Raw genomic sequence first — 19,120 nt, 5'->3', positions numbered from 1 at the left:
GAGGCAGATTATCTGCTGTGGGAACAGCTGAAAGAAGACGAAGTCTGGTACAAAACTGCCATAACTAACAGACATGTCAACCATAATAGTCGCCTTATAAAGTGAAAGAGGAACAAGGCATCTCCAAACTGTGAATGAGTCATATATCAAGCAAGAATGGAAAAACATTTTTACTTCAAAATTACAGCAATTTCTCTCCCCAGTTACCAAATGGGAGTATTCTTGAAATAAGAGGCCATGTAATACAGTAGTAAGCATGCACCCATCGCAACTTTCCTAATATATCTATATCATGAGTATATATTTAAATAATAATAATTTCTTGGGTTTAACATTTTATATGCTATTGGGCTATTTTCAGTTCAATATGGATTTGAATGACTTTACATGTGATTCAGTGTTTTTGGAAATAGTGTAACTGCTGCCAGGAGGACTTTATTTTGTCTTTAGTCAAAAGGAAAAAAAATCTGCAGCATGATTTGAGATCCACAATTTGCTTCAATACTAAAATGATTGTTACAGCCTGACTTTTCACTGTAAAGTCATATAAAAAGAGATTTGAATGACAATGTACAAGATTGTTTGTGATTTTCAATTAAACCCATTAAGCAGATTGTGCGTTAAGTCTGGATTTCAAACCAAATGTATTTTGTTGTCACCCGCTGACTCCACCCCACGCTGTGTAAAAAGCGCATCTACTCTTTTTGCTTTTATCCAATTAAACTGCCCCATAACTGCTCCTGTAATTTCAGAGCTGCATTCATCAGCCATCACTGCTGAGTTTTGATGAGCCTGCTCATCATTTTAACAAGAAATCTGCACTACTTGGCAATTTTCAAGTCTCAGTGTAAGGAAGAATATGAGTTTTTATTCTTTTTTTCACTTGCTGAGCTGTGTTATAGTGGTCTGCACAACATGAAATATTAGAAATACCTTATACATTCGTGGGGTTAGGCCAGTTGGTGAAAATAAATTTGGATGGTACATTTAGAGGCCTATGGTATATGACGTAAAATAGTACTTGAATCCGGTGGTACTAATGATCATCATCATCATCTTAGATTGTTATTATTTTTTTCAGCATGCCAACATGCTAATTATATGCACTGATGACAATGTCATTTATTTTTATTAAAAAATACTGGACAACTAGCAAGCGAACAATAATGACGCTAATCAAAAATGGTGTTATTGCTGGTGGTGTTAGGGGAAAAAAACTGCTTCCACACTAGTCATCCATGTAGTCGTGCTGTTTACAAGATAAAGCTGACAAAATATAAGCCCGGCATAATTTAAATCCCCAGATGGTAATGATTTTGTTTTATTCATAGAAAAGCAGAGATGCAAGCACCAATAAATAGTCTGATTAAAAAAAACACATCCATGCACGGTGGAGTAATGGTGAAGGCTAAAATGAAAGCGTTGGGTACATGTGGCAAGCTGAGCTTAGAAAGACTAAACTAAAAATACAGTGCAGGTGCTCCTCTACATTCAGCACAACACAAAAACCTGTGTTTTACTACGTGTGAGTAAGAAACAGGGCTTGTTCAAAAGGATGAGCAGTGGATTGTAAATTTTTTAGATGTTAGTAAGCTTTCTGGGGTTTATGCTAACCCAGTGCTACAAATATTACAGCTACAAGCATGTATTTGTTTTACATAACAATCACATAGGTGGCTATGACTGGCAGATATAAAAATGCCTTACCTGAGCTCCTTCTTTAATTTGTAAAGAAACAGCCTTGAGATCAGGGTCTTGGTTCAAGTGTTCAATGCATACAAATATTACATTTGTCTTGTTTTGTTGTGATGGTGAAAAATACCTCATGCTTTACACGCATTTCCTAGAAGTACACGTTTATCTTTAATAACAATCTTTTTTACAACCTTGAACACAAAGTTCGAAAATGCAGAAAATCCATAAGGGTTATCAAGATGACTGGTCTCTAGGAATCAAAGACTTTCAAAGACCACTGACAGAGCTGTCTGTTTGCAATCTGTGCTTTTGCTTTTACAGAGTTCCTTTCTTGCCCATCTACTGTCCCTGGGTGTTTAAAGTAAGGGCAGAGCTTCACAAACTTCACAGCATAGTGTAACTCTGCCTTTTATAATCTCCACCATCCAATAATGCCACAGAAAAACATAAACACAGTAAGAAGAGATTGTTTAAAAGAACTGAACTAAATTTATTACAATAAATTATTTGGCAACTAGACACTGATGAAGCAGAATAGAGAATCCCGACAGCAGTAGGAAGTAAAACATGGGGTGGTGATGAAACGGGTAGAAAACTCTAAGCAACCAGATTGGGAGGCGGTTCACAGGAATGAGACACTAAAATCCAAAGTGACAGAACAGCACAGAGAACAGAGACCGATTGACTCTCAGATGATAGGCAAGAAAACTAGTCGACCAGAGTGATGAATTAAACAATGTGGGAAGGTAAAAGCGATGAAATGGAATAGAGGCAGGTAAGTGAAAGCAAACATTCCTTGTTCATTTTGTGCAAAAGTTGTTATATTAATCCTGCATGCCTGTTACGCCTTTTCCCAACCTTGATCTACCGTGGTCACATAGTGCTCATTGTTCTGTCAGCGGTTTGCCCCCCTGTGACACTAACCAATCATACGCGCCATTGTTGACAGATTTTCTAAACATGCTAAGACCACATGCCAAGAAAATCTAAATTCTGGGGCTGTACTTCTGTGATTGACCGTAACAAGCCTTTCCCACCTTCCTTGAGCCAACATTGTCATAACTCACTGTCCAGCTCAGCCACTTGTGTCTTTTTTTTAATGCTTTCTTGGCTGCCTCTGTTTCCTGCTGAGGAGCTGGGAATTGCAGCAAAAGTCCACATCCACTGTTGTTGTGGGGATGCTAGTGTGTTTTTTTAACTTTTTTTTAACTTTTTGCTTTACTTAAATAAACTTTCAAATCTCTGATTGGATAAGATTTGATATGTTTTCTATGTTTCATTGTAATTCAAATGTGGCTTTATGAGATTTGCAATTTATTCCATTCATTTAATTCGTATTTTACACAGCTTCACAACATTTTATTTGAAATTCGGTTCGTAATTTAAGTGTGGTTAAAGTTTTTTCATTAAAAAAAAAAACTTAGCTATTTTGAATCTCTTGTGGTTAGATCAACCTTGGTACAACTCTTCTGTCGTCTGCCTGCTTGCCTGCATCCCCTGCACAGCTTTCTCTGATTGTCCCCAACCCCCCTCAGTTTAAATGATCCACTTCAAAGATAAATACCATCCTTCACTCTTCTACTGGATCATTCTCAGTAAAACCTGTATTTTGTTGTACAGTTATTTTATTTTCAACTTTAATTTATATATTTTATCTTATTCTTCCCAGTTAAATTTACCCTTCATTCTAATTTGTGTTGTACAGTTATTTCATTTTTAACCTTAATTTATATTTTAGTCCTTCCTAGTTAAATTTACCCTTTTTAATTTTTCATATTTATTTCCTATCTTATTCATAGCCTTTTCCTTTTTTGTTTTCTTTAGGTCACGAGCAGTTGTCCAAGCATTTCACTACATATCGTACTGTGTATGACTGTGTACGTGACAAATAAAAATTTGAATTTGAATTTGAATCTTATCTGACTTTTTTGGTGCTGAAAAAGAAATAGGGAATTGTAATGTAAAGAATTTTTTTTTAAACTAAAACACAATCAGCTGCCAGGAAACTAGTATACTTTAATGCAATACTTTTGTCCACATTGAAATATCCCTGAAATTCTAGATGGATTTTGTTGATGGATGGATGCAATTTTCTTTTTTTTACAGATCTTTGTGGTTTCAAGACAATGTCATCTAATCACTTGATGACTTTTTCTCTGGCATTACTCTGATCTGCTCACACGTTTCTCTTATTAAATTAGCTTTAAATGAACTGAAATGAAATTTTTTGGTTCTTATTTGTTTCATCTAACACCATTTTTAGTTTCACTATAGTAAGCTTAGTCTCCTCAGGGAACACCACTCAGTACTTTTGTTATTTTTGTAGACTGACACACACAGAATTCATACTACTAACACATTCTTAGATTAGCTTTACTTAAAAGCTTCACTGTGAACAGGGTATTTATCGGACACTGGTTGCCTGTTGCGTCCTGTCTTATTTGTCTTATTTCCAGGGTGAAGACCTTTAAAGTTTTTTGTTTGGCATTGCAAACTTCCTACAACAACATTTGCAGGAACTAGCTCAGCGGGGTTTTGCTACTTTGATGATCAAGGAACTCTCTGAGTTTCTGTTGTGTTCATTAAATAAAAAATAAATAAATTACATTTTCTGGAAAAATGAGTAGAATTGATTAGACAGCTTATTAAATGCATGAAACCTGAAAACACTGCATCTTATCTAAATTCTCATCAAGTCGTTTTTTACATTACACTTTCAAATTTCATTGCTTTTGAAATTTTCTCCCTTTCATCACACAGTCGGTGCAGACTTGTCAGCTGTACATCCTTTTATGCTCATCCTGTGAGCTATTGTGCTAAGATCTGACAAGGGTAGTTCACTCATTGTCATGGTTAATCACATTATTTTATTGTATGATACCTTGGTGCCACTGGATTTTAACATGTCTCACACTCATACAGTAAGACAAATGGTGGGGGTCTAGTAAGGAAGTTGGGGGAAGCAGACAGCTCCACAGGAAGAATCTTTTGTCTCTTCGAGGACTCTGGTAGGTAGCAAGGGAGTGTGAACCTTAAGGTGTGAAACAGCTGTGTACTGATTTATTTATGATTCTAGATTTAGAGCAGAAGTTTTTTGCACTGCATTTTAAAATGAAAACAATAGCATTTATTTACAATTAAAGACACAGAGCAGAAAGTGTGTTACTGTTTTACATCCACAGACACACAAGAAAAGAAGCAGGCAACATGAGGTCAAGTTATGGCAATTTTATTTGTGTATTTCAGTACATGTATTTAGATTAGAGTTTAAAAAAAAAAACGTCCCAAGAAGAAGGATGGGGTGAAAGAAAGGTGGAGAGAGGAGGAAGAAACTATTGATCTCCTCAAACTTGATGCTGCTGGGTCAGTTCTTTCTCTTCTTCTGCTGTTGTAGCTTATCTGCTTCAAGGTTGAATGAGTTGTGCATTCATTTGATGCTCATTTGCATACTTTGGTTATAACGAGTGGTTGTTTGAGTTACTGATGACTTCCTATCAGCCCCAAGCAGTCTGTCCACACTCATCTGAGCTTTGGCCCAGAGTCAACCGTCTGGGAAAACCCCAGTAAATCAGCAGTTTCTGAAATATTCAGACCAGTTTGTATGGTACAGACATCCATGTTCAAAGTCACTTAAATTGCTTTCTTCCACATTCTGATGCTCGGTTTGAACTTCAGCAGGTCATCTTGACAATGTCTACATGCCTAAATACATTGAATTGCTGCAGTGTGATTGGCTGATAAGATGCTTAATGAGTAGTTCAGTAGATCAGGTGTATCTGACAAGTGAATATATATGCAAGTGAAAAAAAATCATTCACTGAGGACAGCAACTTAATTTGTTTAACTGAAGGCACAGGAGAAAAGGTAATTTTAGAAAATTAGATTTTGATGCACAGCATACTGTAAACAAGAGGTGCAAAAATAGATATTCTGAGTCTTTGGGTATGACGGTGCATGGCACAAAACATCCACGAGTTACAGGTGTGTGAATAGAAGAAAGGAAGGGCTACAGAAACGATCATCTAGGAGATCAAATAGAAGGAGATCAGTGTAATTTTTCTTCACATTTTCAACAAAAATGCTAACACTCATATTAGTTCTTACATGTGATGTTTTTCCTCTGCCGGCACACCTACAAGTGCAGGTCAACAGAAAATGACTACACCCGCTGTTGGTTAAGAGGTCAGTATAAAAACACAGTTGGACAGAGATGGACAAGACAAATTTCTACCAAGGTGAAATGAATCAGCTGAAGTAGAGAAAACATATAATTTCCCCCCTTCACTTATTTTTGCAGTTTAAAAGAAAGACATATTTAGAAGTATTTCGTGTTTAGTCTAGACAATATTGGGCCCTTATGAGGAGATGATAAAATGCAGACTGATTTTTAAATTATTATTGGCGACTGTCAAGCCTTTGAGTCGCCGAGCAGTTGAATAGGGGAATAATGTTGACGCGCCCGCTGTTTAAAACGTAAGTCAAAGTTCCAGGTTTAAACTCCTTTATGTGTTATCAAATCCTTAAAATCCGTAGAAAAACAGTGATCAAAAACATTCTAAGCTTGAGCGGTCAGCAAAACTCGACTTCCCCCTGTTACGGTTCGGCGTTGGCAGTGTATTGTTTTAGGCGTTTTGTTTTGGCGTGACTGTTATGTGTTTCCTGTTTTACTTTGAAAGTCTGTGTTATCTTAGTGTGTAACACCCCCATCACCCACTAATTCACAAAAATTCCCTCGGGACGTGAACAGGTGATATAGCAACCACTATCACTATTACCAACACCACGTGACCCAAAGCTACGCCTAACCACAACAGTTATCTTTCAAGGTTCAGTAGAAAAACACAACTGTCCTATTCAAACCAGACAGGGATTAAACAAATACTGATTAATGATTCATTTCTAATCTTGTCTGACTGGATTTTTAACTGACTTGTTGAATATTTATGTAAAAATAACTTTGAGCTCTCTTGACGACTTTACCAACCAGATGATGATTGATGTCTCTCTACAGTTCTGTAAAAAAAAAGGATTTGCTCCCTTTCCTGAGTTTCCTGAGTCATTTATTAAGGGAAAAAAAAAAATTGCCCCCTAAATGTCATAACTGGTTGTGACACCGTTGGTAGGAGTAAAGTGTGTGTGATAAGTCTAATTTTGCTTTGGAGGAATTTCATCCGACAGAAAGAAAACCAAATCAGGAAGGGGGAAATATTTGCTCACAGTACTGCATAAAGTCAGTACATGCAATAAAATACTGCATAGTTTGCAAATCAGCCAAAAAAAAAAAGAAAAAAGAAATAAAAAATTCAATCTATGAATCTATACCTGGGACTCTTTATATTTGAAGTACAGTATCCCAAGACGTCTCTTTAGAAAAATTGTTTACCTTTTCCACTTTGAAAAAGATCAACTCCTTCCTTCCACATTCCTTATTAAGTTCCATCCTTGTCACTGTTAACTTTACTCATTAGTCTTGTTAGTGGAAAAACTGCAGGCAGGAACTGCTGCATCTTTGACATGTGTCACCAGCTGTGTCTTTTTACAACTAATGATCGTAATAATCACACTGTCACCAGGAATTTTATTTTAGATTATTCTGCAAGACCTCGTGTTAATTTTTTTTTTCTAGAATTCTAGAATATCAGCCACATTTTTCCGACTACACTAAAAGTTTCACCAGACTTTCATAGTTCCTGGACGATAGGTCCTAATGGCTTATGCAATCCAATGTCATCTAATGTCATAATGAGGTTGGTGGTTTTAGGTGAAATGTACTGTCAGTTATTAATAGAGTGTCATTAACTTTGACATGCTGTATATTACCCTATGTCAGCTTAACTCTTTAACATTAGCATTTTTGTACTACGTGCTTATTTAAATTACTCTACGCAATATTTCTTTATGGCAGCCAAAGCATGCAGGCATGCAGTTGGGGATTCACGCCACGAAGTTAACCATAAACTCTTTTTACCCACCGATAGAAATGAGATTTCTGATTAGATTTTTGAGTCCTAGTTTGGTGTACACCCTCGTTCAACTATTTCAAGGACAGACTTACATAAAAAAAAGATGTCTCAGCAAGTATTGGAGGCCTGTGATGATGAATGCCCTTACCTTCAGAGAGGGATATCTAGTTTTTATTAAGTTCCATCCACCAACCAGACAGGAGATTAACCCATAGAACTGCATCTCTATCTGACAGAAAGCAAACACAAAACCTATACATTAGACAGCAGTGATGTGTCGCATTGTGCTGAGTGATTTGTTGCAGTGGTGGACATTTTATTTGGGATTACATTTTTGTTATACTCAGCCATAAGTTGGCCATATAATTTTTTAATTAATTAATAAATTAAATTTTTAATGTTTCTATAATAGTTACTGCAACTGTATGTTCAAGCTGTGCCAAATTACAGTTATTTACTTGCGATTTTACTGGCATTCCTCAACATAAAAAAATGTTTTAGTGGTTGAATGTTATGCTCGATTAATTTCTGACTTCTCACAGAAATTCAGTGGGCCAGCTCAAATTTGTGCATAAAAAAGTAAATTTGTTTTCTTATTTGTCTGATAACTAAGAATAGTTTTCGGTTTTAAACAATTCTCATGAATGCTTTCTAAAAAAAAAACTGGTGTTTTCTTGTTTTTATAACAGGTAGTCTAAAAAATTTTATTGCCAGATTAAGTTCAAAGCACTTTAACTTAATCTGGCAGTAAAATGCAGCTTATACTAAAGCAACAGTAATAGGAACCAAAAATAAATCATTCATTATAACACAACACAATATAGATCGGTAACATTCCCGTAACATGAATTAGGTTTGTAACATGAACATGAACACACCCATCTGAAAGACGAATGTTTCTGCATTTTAACAGTAAGTAAATCTAAAATTGCAAATGGTTTTCTCATCTGCAACACATAATATCATTAAATGCTCCAGAGAATCAATATGTCTGTATGCACGCGTGCAGGCCATTTCTGCTGTCAACTGGTGACCTAAATACTGCTAGGATATAAGTGGTAATATAAATAAATATGATCAATATAAAAACATTTCCATTGTGTATGAAAAGCATACTCATTCACTATTTGTCTTTTGCCTTATATTCTAAATAAATGAGGATCGCTTGATCAAGGTTCACACCTGCTTTACTGTGAAAACGTCCTACACTCTCTGTATCCTTCCTATTCTATTTTATCTAACTCAATCTTGAAAAGGACATCAAACAGCACCTTGACCCTGCTTCTGGATCATGTGGTTGACCCTGAGTCCAGGAAGAAGCTTAGACATATTTTCAACTGCCTTTGTTGAAATGCTGCCCTGTGTAACCTGGCGAGAATAAAAGGTTGCTGTATTTCTCTTAAAGTTTTTGCAGTGGTATGAATCACTAATGTTTCTGAATACCCCTACACATTGTCTGTGTTCAGTGAAGCGTATCCAAATACAGTTTGCACTGACAGTTGAGATATGGATTGGGTTATATCACATTTCTTCAACTGTTTATTGAAAAGTGAGGCTGCAAAATGACTACTCCATTGATGGATCATTCTCAAGACCTGACAATATATTCACCTAAGTAGTTTAAATTAAGCTAATACAAAGCAAAGCACACAGAGCTATGACCTCACCTACAAACAACAAGAGGAAGGAATAATAAGCATTGTGCACATTGTGTATTGCCTTGAGGTTCACTCTACCTTACTTCTACCTCTAAAAGACGTGTCATATATACAAGAGACTGTGAATTTAAAAGAAGGCTGCTAATTATTTATGGCTATGCAAGATGTTCAGCACTAATAGACCGCACTGGCTGAGAATGAGTTTTATTTTCCAAGAAATAAAACAAAATTGCAAGATTTTAGGAGGGACTGATTGCTGAAAACTCTCATAGCCGTCTAATATTGGCAATAAGCAGTGCCCATGGGATGCCTCTCTAGCTACTGTAAACTAATCTGATGCTCGTCTTATTAGATGCAACAGATTTGCCTGCAGGGGAGAACTGTGCAGTAGAACTGCTAATAAAATATTATTAGAGAAATGAAAGATAATTTAACTTAAAGAAATGCAAGTGGTTTGTCTTTCATGTTGGATCTTTAATGTAACTGTCATGTAACAAGTTGCTATTGTTCCATTTGCAAAACTAAGAGTTTTAGTTTTAGTAATAGTCCTGCAGTCAGATTTCCTGCTGCGCCTACATCTGGTCACATGACCCTTGGCTTGCAGTTCTTTATTTACGAGTGTTGAGAAGGTTGTATACGTCGCAATCTGAATCTAAAGCGAATAGGTTTTTTTTGCTAGAACAATACAGCAAGACCACATTAAAACAGTCAAAGGTAGGAAAGTAAATTCAATTTTGTGGTAAAAACTAAGCGGTGCTTTTTTTTTCTTTTTTTTCTTTGAGATTTGCCTAAATCACTGCAGAATAGCATGAATATATTCTGCTTTGCATATGAAAACGGTGTCTGAATGAAGTGGCTCAGTGTCGCAGTGCTCAGACACCTTTGTTTAGTTTAGGTTTCTTGGCAACAAAAACACCACATAGCACTGCAGACCTTAGGCTGTAAGCTGGTGCCTGTTTTCAGAGGTAGGGTGCTTCTTCTGAGCAATTTTCTGGCTAAAGTTGTAATTATTTTCATGTTATACATTTAAGGGCGTGGGAGGTGGGTTTCAAAGGAAAGTTTGGGTTCTAATGGTCTTAGTTCTTGATTTTTGTTTATTTATTTATTTATGTTTAGCATGTATGTTCATAACTTTGCAATCAAAGTAGTTTTGAATGCTGGGGTTTTGACATTCTGTCACCTTATTTCAAAATAGGACTTAACTCAACAACTGTTCCTTCATTCATACAGACTGAGACAAAGCTTTCAGCCCAGACATGTCGAGAGCACACAGCCTGGAATCGAGGGGGATGACAGCTGAAGGGAAATTCGCTCAGATTAACCATTTCCCATTCACTCCTGAATTTACCAATATGCTTACAAAAAGCAGTCCATGTTTTGGTGCCTTGAGTCACCACTCATTCTTCTCCCGGCACAACCCTCATCCACACAGGATGAGACATATTCAAGGTGAGCAAACAGCTGGGCAAGCGGAAGATATCTATTTATTTTATTAAATGTATTATTTTTAAATAAAGCCCAAGATATGTTTTTTTTACATGTGTGTTTGAGGTGCTATAAATAAGAAGCATCTTTAAGAAATAAACATAAGACAATACTCTAGCTCCCATCTTGATTCAAATGATCTAACTGTAACACACAAAAATCTCAGCTAAAACTGGGCCTGATGCAGCTCAGGTTCTTGAAGGTTCTTATGTATGTCTCATATTATGTTGTATTTATGTTGTTGCCTTGCAATCACCTGCCAACAGACTAAATTGCAGGTGATTTAGTATTTATGGACTTAAAACAGTTAAACACCTTATGATAAAATCATTTAATTGTAATTAAATATTAAGTATTCATGCTAAGTATTCTGAAATAAAAATGACAACAAGGTACTTCAGTAAAACATGGAGTCTTTGAATCTATTAGCAGTTGTTCAGCAGGAACCAAACACAGGCCCTGGTAAATGACTTCAGCATTTATCAAATAGTTGTGTCTCTTTTTCCTTGGCCAGAGCTGTTGAGGTAAGTCTCTATAAAACAGAATTGGCTCATCTCCTTTCCTAAGAGCTTCGCTTTAATGCTCTATGAAGGTAAGTGACTTTGGCAAGTGGGGTGAGAGTGGGTCAGACAGGCTGGCAGGTAAGTGGTTATGTCAGGTGGGGAAGAGTGGGTCAGGCTGGTCTGTGGGTATGTCTTACAGCAGCATCCAACAGGATGGATGGAACACAGGGGTGCCTGTCTGGGATTTTCTAAGCCACACCCACCACTGCAAGAGAGGATGGGTTGGGCGTGACTGTGAAAGACAATCACAATAATAATAAAATAATTTAACAAATATGGAATATACAAGTTTTTGATGTAACAATGTCAAATTGTGATTGTTTTCCCATGTCAGTATTATTTGTGTTTAGCGACTATATCAAAATTTTAATATAGGATAACTTAGTGTATAAATGTACATAAGGGACCTCATGTGAATTAGTCCAGTCTACAAAATTACCTACATGCCATTTTATATATGCATTTTTGTAGGTGCATGTTGCTGTTAAGCATAGGTAATTAGGCGTTTTGTACTGCGGTACTGCTCAAAATGTTATACAAACTTATTACGTAATGTTGTGGTAAGTTTCGACTTTTAATGATTTGTTCATTATATCTGGTTAAATGTCCCTAAGCATTTAAACATTTAATTTAGACATTTAATCATCCAGATTTTTGTGCACTTAATTCAAGTTTATTAACATTATCAAATATGTATGTTGTGCAATCATTTCACCCCGAATGAATGATTCAAAGAAATCACTTAAAGTCCAAACTTACCAATTTATGCCTGTGATCAGTGGATGTAATCTGACCACAACTGTGCATGGGTGCACCGTATATTCAAATTTTGCATGCCATGTTTTCATTATTGGAGTGGACAGTATCTGGTTGATGAGTCAGTGGACAATTAGACAATGGACAATTGACTTGCCACTTTTAGCATACATAGGTGTAAATGCCTTTTATGGCACAGTGTGTATTTTTGTCAGGTCTTTCCATTGCAAAGTAAAGAGCCCTAATGGGACTGTTGTTGTGATCCATATAAATAAAACTGAATTCTATCTATCTATCTATCTATCTATCTATCTATCTATCTATCTATCTATCTATCTATCTATCTATCTATCTATCTATCTATCTATCTATCTATCTATCTATCTATCTATCTATCTATCTATCTATCTATCTATCTATCTATCTATCTATCTATCTATCTATCTATCTATCTATCTTTAAATTTGTTTCCATTGAGAGGCAGCTTTTATTAAAGCTGCCCTGATAATTGGACACACTATATATAATTTGTCAGTGATATTTAGCGTAATGCTTTGCACTGTTTATGCAAACAAGAAGTAAACAACTTATTGAAGAAATCATAGCAAATAACTGAATAACTGTTTAACTGAATCAAATTAAGTGTGTCCAAGAAAGTATCCATCCATCACTGAAATTCAGTTAAAGTAAGGAGTAATAAAGTCTATGAAGGTAGGAGACTGTGCTGGAATAATTGCTCAAAGATATTTTCACCCAGGAGACTGGAGTTTGTATTTGTTAACTAAAGTCAGTGCTGGCTTATTATTTTCATCTTTTTCCACTTTGATCCAGGTTGTTAGGTTTGGGAAAAAGAAAAAAAAAACACATCCAAATTTAGGTTCAGTAAAACCCTTTCCCGTGTCTACCATGTGTTAGAAAGCCTGGCAGAAAGTGCTGAAGGCAAACTTCTCCCACAACATGTTAGAAGTGTGTAGTGGTTTGTGAGGCTCTTTCATAAGCTCGTGTTCATAAGTAAAATTTAGTTGCATCATAAATACAAATGTAATATGATTAAAACAAACAAAACTATACCAAATGATATTTTTTGTGTCTTGCAAGTTAGCTATAGTACATCAGCGTTTTTAGAGTGTATCTCCTACAAACCTTTAAATGTTTTGTTAACATCTTATCCTGCTGTCCTCAATTAGCATTTTCGCTTTGTCATTACCAAATGCTTTTCAACTTGAGACTGCAAAGTCTCTTTGCTGCATTAATTTAGAGGTTATTATCTAATCTACCTGGGACACACTGAATAACAATCTGTTTGCGTACTAATTAATTCTGACTCGAGGTGATTACCTGTCAGAGCTAATTAAAGTTAATATATGAGCTAAAGCCATTAACAAGGTCTTCATTCTTGAAGTCTTCCTTCTTTCACAACCTGCTCTATATGAAATATTTCAAGCAGCTGTTTGGGCACCTGGAATGCTAATATGTAACATGAATAGACAAATTTACTGCACTACTGGTAGAAAAGAAGGTTACATCCCTGAGGTTCCCATGAACTCATCACGTTTATTCTCAGCAGGGATTCTGCTGGCTCCAGTTTTTTTTTTAAATTGTACTGCTTCGATGGATTTGTGCCTCTAAAGCACTTTTCTGTGAGCAGGGTGAATACTGAGCATTTCTCATTCCCACAGGATTCACAGGCAGACCAATTTGCATGGTAAGAGATGATTGGTGTGTCACGTCGTCGTTATTTCCTCATCCACTTCTCAAGAGCCACATAAACAGGAAAGCAGCAGAGCCAACTTTTCAGCTTGCTCAAAATCTTTATGGAGTCTGCGGAGACAAAACTAAATCAGGTATGTGTACTAACATATATGACACCTAAATGTCTTTATGTCTTTTCTAATGGCCCCCAAAGAAGCCAATTTTGAGTAATGGCTTTAATCGTTTTGTAATTGTTTCTTTTTTCACAGCACTATTGTCAGATGCCTGGAGAGATGAACTCAAAGAAATGGCTGCAAAAATCAGTCTAACTTCCCAAACACAAAAGAACAAAAGAGAGGTATTAATAATTGAATTCTCATGTATTTTTACAGTACTTGACACACAGTAAAAAATCCTTTGTTTGATTATGGCTATCCAGTGCCTGATGGTAAAGGGAATTTAGAGATTGGATGTGACAGTATATGGACAGTATACTTATTAATACCTTCACATTTTTACATTATTTTTTACATATTTTCTAATTTAAGTTAATTTTGTAGAGTTCTTCAGTTTCTTTCTAACTCAAGAAGATTTCATACTGGAAAAATGTATCCATGTACTGCAGGAACAACCAGAGGAAAAGTTTGTCCGACGAAAGACTCAATATTCAGCTCAGACTGGCAGACTTATTCCTCCATCCTCCAAGTCCTACCTGTGCAAATCTCAACACCAGCGCATGAGCCATCCTCAACCCTTCCATGATCAAGAACTTATGGTAAAATACTGGTTAACTGATCCTGAGTTGTACTGTATAATATGAGGTGTTTTTGGGTTAAAACAAACAAACAAACAAACAAACAAACAAACAAACAAACAAACAAACAAACAAACAAACAAACAAACAAACAAACAAACAAACAAACAAAAAGGGTTAAAAAGGCAAGATCCAACATCACAGAGGGTACAGCTTTTGGTCAAAGTTCCACTTAATTAGATATCTGAAAAATATCCTCTGGCAAAACACTGTCACCAAGTTTCTTGAGAAGTTCACTAATAAGTTCAATAAAACTTCATGTGATCTCTGAGCTACTGTTGTGACGGTCTGTCGCTTTCTTGTCAGGTTTTGGAGATACTTTGTCAGATCCTGCAGACAGACTCTCTCTCCACAGTACAGCAGTGGCTTCTTCTTTCAGGCCAAAGAGGTAAAAATCCTCATTCCACACACACAGCAGAGATATGCACACTACCATTTCCAGTTATAAATAAGCGTTCTTTAAACCATTTCCTAATACATGCACTTTCAAGAGTCTGGCACTGCATCCCCCTCCTACTTTTTTAGCAATTAATTTGTCACTTTGGATTTTTTCTATGCACACTGGCCACTTTTTTAGGTTGCTCTTTTAACTGCTTAGTAATGCCAATATCTCATCATCAGAGTTGGGCAATTTATTTGACATTGAACATGGTATGGTTGTTGGTGCCAGACGGGCTGGTCTGAATATTTCACAAACTGCTGTACTCCAATAATTTCAATAATCACATGACCCTCTATGAGCATTTACTTGATGAGAGGGGCAAAAAGCTTGTTTTAACAGGAATATACTTCTGACAGAACAAGATCAAGGGAGGGGCTGCCATCCACTGTGACCGGTGGGGGGTGAGGGGAAAGAGAGCAGAGAGAGACAGGATGACAGACACACTGTAGGAGAGCTAGAGATGAATAATTACTAATGTTTAAATACAGTAGTGGAGGGAAAGTTAGTTGGGAAGAAATGCTCAGTGTACATTTGGAAGCCTCTCTGGTGGACTAGGGCTATTGCAGCATAGCAAAGGGATTGTTTAGAGTCACATGATCCAGCCTGATGATCAGCTTTAAAAACCTTTCAAATGCCGTTGAAAAAGATTGTAACACAGAACCACCTGGTGCTTAAAGGTACATACATTGTTTTTCTTCGATTCAATTTACTTTTTTTGATATAGTGTTACATCACAACAATAATTGCCCCAAGGAATTTTATATTATATGGTAAGGACCATACAATAATGAAGAGAAAACCCCAACAATTAGACGACCTCGTGTGAGTAAGCACTTGGCCACAATGGGAAGGAGAAAACTCCCTTTAAACAGGAAGAAACCTCAGACAGAACCAGGCTCAGGGTGGGGCAGGAGACAGCACAAAAATAATGGTTATAGAATTACCTTAATTCACTTTTATGGTAAATATTTACATTTTGTTTTTACTCTTGTTGTACTGTTGATCAACTGCAGAAAAAGATCTGGTGATGGGGATGATCAGACAAGCTCTGGACGGTGTCGACCTCTCTGTCCATAACCAGCGGAACTTCCAGCAGCTACAGCCGTTTCATCCAGGAGCGTCTGTGTATGCAGCATCATTTGAGCAGCCATGGGGAAAACCACACAGGAGGAGGTTAGAGTGAAGTGTCAGATTTTGCCCTTTTTTGGCACAGAAATGTTTCAAGCTAAATGTGTTTTAATCTTGTTTATTCACTTCCACAGTTCACACCAAGTCAATCAAACTGCCATTGATGAAAAACCAGGTAATTTGATTATGCTTGACTTTCTCTGTTACGTATGTATTTTTAAAAATGATTTTAACATGTAAAGTTTTGCACAGTTTAATTTTTCTTGTCTTTCGGAGTATATTTAATATACAGCTTGGCCTTTACATTTTACAAAGCCACCCTAAGCCACACTGTTTATGTCTGTCCTTGGCTTGAATGGCAGCTCTTCTCTGAGCTTCTTTTGCTGGCATGAGTTTTTTGGACTGACATCCTCAGCCAGCCTCTTCTTATAAATGCTCCTTTTCCTCCAGTGATTTTGTCTTGATTGACTTAGGCTTCTTTAAATGATTCCTTTTTGTGAAAGTTAAAAAATAATGCCCTATTTAATGCAGAACTAACGGAAAGGCATTTGCGGAAATAAGTAATGCATTTTAGAAGGGATCCAATTATTCATATTAATATTGAGCAGCTCAAATAAGAGCAAATTTAAAATCTGCTGTGAGTCAGAACCAATAAATTCAGAAAACAGCTGTGTAACATAATGAGTTTCCACTTTTTTTGATATGTGGATCTGTAGTATGTGGAAAATTACTCTCTTAGCATGAATCTGACATGAGTGTTCTTTGCAGAGCGGATTGGTGATGCAGAAGTCCTGGCAGTCCATTCAGAGGCCGAAAGTGTTCAGGTTCCTTCACTTCAGGAGGGGGATAATGCATAGAGCTCAATAATCTTCCTAGAAACTAGCTATATTGTATTATTTCTGTGCTATGAGAAATGTAGCCTAATACCTAGTTAGCTTATCTTTATTTTCATTTGTTAATCAATAGGATTATATGCTGTAGATGTGATTGTGCAGTGTAATAATTGTGGATACTGTTACATAATTGCTTATTAGCTTTCAAAGGTATCATGGTTAGAAACTGATTGAAGCAACATTTAATAAATAATATATATATATATAAATTTAGTAATCTGAAGATTTGATCAGTTTTTCCTATTTTACTTTTCAAATAAAGCAATAAAAAAGGAAATGTCTGTGTAAAGAATAACAATTATGTTTACTTTTGGCAGGGTGGCAAACCTCGATAAATGGAGATATAGCAGAAATTATCTTCTTCTTTTTGAAAAAAGTCAAAGAGCTTACCCTAGCTATTCTGATTTTATATATAAAACATATAAACATATAGGAGTGGCCAGACAAAATAATGTGAGTTTTAACTTATACTAAAAGCTTCAGTCTTATTTTAGTATCTTACTGTATATATTTCTACTGCAGCATGGAAGAGAATCAAGAGCAGAACAATGAAGACTGTTAGAGAAACAAACAATGAAAATCAAGCCAGAGTCAGGTTCTGCTTAACAGATGAAGTAAGAAACAAGCAACAGCTCATGAATAAATCAGTTCATTTATGAAAAATAAAAGTACCTATTTGATAAGTGTGCCTGTAATTTTATATATACCAAAATATTTATTGCTGCATTAATGTGCAAAGATCTTTTACAACTACTCCTATGACTAAGTCATTATTATCATAATTTTAGCCCTTAATATATATTACGCTACATAATGTACTGCATTCCTTTTAAATTATCCGCTAATGTGTAGGCCAATACATTTAAGTGATATACAAAACTATCAACTGTTTTTATTTTATTTTTTTGCAGCAAAAAAAAAAAAAAAGGCAATCGAGTCATAAACTGGTCAACAAAAATTATGACATATAGATATGATAGTGAATACTTTTAACAGTTTATGCTATGTAAGATTTTCTGTCCTGAACCAGCCTTTCTTCTATATCTCTTCTTTTAAAACTAACATAGATGCCATGCTTTTCCTTTTCAACCAAGGACTTTGAAGAAAGTAAATTTCAGAAGCTCTAAGAAGTCAGAGTTTTCACATTCACCATTGCAGCTCAGTGCCGCTGCTTTCTCTCTTCTTTGTGTCTACCAAACACTACATGCGCAAGAATATTGCCCCCTAAGGCATTATTGACGCTGTGTGGTGAATGCCTGCATTTTGTCATGTTTACAAGTTTTTGTGTGTAATGAAGCCCATTATAAAATCTTTCATAATGTTTTCTGAAACCATTAGCAACCAACAAAGTACTCCCTGTTGCCTTAATTTTGTTTTTCATCTGTTATAAACCTAACTGTAACAGCACAGGGAAAACAACAACAACAAAAAGTTAAGAAAAGAAGAAAATAGATCCCCCACCTGCAAAGCCTTTTTTTTTTTTTTAGTTTATGCAGCTAACAGATTAAATGTTTTTTCAATTTAGGTTTCATATTGCTTCCAGAATTACTTCAAAGATCAATTTGTGTAATTAAGTCACTCCAACATGTGATTTAACCTTTAATTTAATCCTCGAAGACAATGGCATTACTAACACCTTATCTGACCAGTGTGGACCAACCTAACAAAGTGGCTGATGAGTGTATGTCTATTTATATATTTAACAATAAGGAGCAGACAGTGTGTTCCAACCTTAGGGAGATCATAGTTATTGGAGTTTAGCCTGCCTGTTTGTCAAAACTGTGATTCAGGAATGAAAGTGTTGCTTCCTTCATGATTGTGTTAAACTGGAAAAGCTCTTTACCCTCTCAAGGATGCTCTGGGGTAGGTGAGAATTAGCTCAACCATATGATGTATAGACTTCAAGAAGTCACCTTTGTGAGGATGATTCAAGAGTAGGAGGCATAGGGCACATTACAGGTTTTTTGGTCCCTGTACGCCTGAAGTGAGAGTTTGGTCTTCAATAACAGCAATAACTCACATCTGTTACGA

The 19,120-nt window shown here is 36.0% G+C and overlaps 1 protein-coding gene across 1 annotated transcript; it reads left to right on the top strand.

Moving 5' to 3' along the window:
* Positions 1 to 2,360: 2,360 nt before the first annotated feature.
* On the top strand, positions 2,361 to 17,384 carry tbata (thymus, brain and testes associated). The gene is made up of 9 exons (XM_080305451.1): positions 2,361 to 2,470; positions 10,547 to 10,765; positions 13,800 to 13,964; positions 14,082 to 14,170; positions 14,438 to 14,587; positions 14,933 to 15,014; positions 16,082 to 16,241; positions 16,331 to 16,371; positions 16,965 to 17,384. Exons 2-9 carry the CDS (start codon positions 10,573 to 10,575, stop codon positions 17,051 to 17,053), a joined length of 969 nt encoding a protein of 322 aa, XP_080161577.1. The 5' UTR covers positions 2,361 to 2,470; positions 10,547 to 10,572; the 3' UTR covers positions 17,054 to 17,384.
* The last annotated feature ends 1,736 nt before the right edge of the window (positions 17,385 to 19,120 follow it).

Source organism: Astatotilapia calliptera, chromosome 8 (genome assembly GCF_964374335.1).
Source record: "Astatotilapia calliptera chromosome 8, fAstCal68.1, whole genome shotgun sequence".
In the NCBI taxonomy this organism is placed as follows: Eukaryota; Metazoa; Chordata; class Actinopteri; order Cichliformes; family Cichlidae; genus Astatotilapia; species Astatotilapia calliptera.
The sequence above is the reverse complement of the archived record's forward strand: the minus strand, read 5'-3'. Positions and strand labels throughout refer to the sequence as shown.

Bases quoted from the DNA above. Each gene is read 5' to 3' on its own strand.
- tbata (XM_080305451.1), top strand. From the start codon at position 10,573: ATGTCGAGAGCACACAGCCTGGAATCGAGGGGGATGACAGCTGAAGGG. The intron at 10,766-13,799 runs GTGAGCAAACAG...TCATTCCCACAG, and splicing joins CAGGATGAGACATATTCAAG to GATTCACAGGCAGACCAATT. The intron at 13,965-14,081 runs GTATGTGTACTA...CTTTTTTCACAG, and splicing joins CGGAGACAAAACTAAATCAG to CACTATTGTCAGATGCCTGG.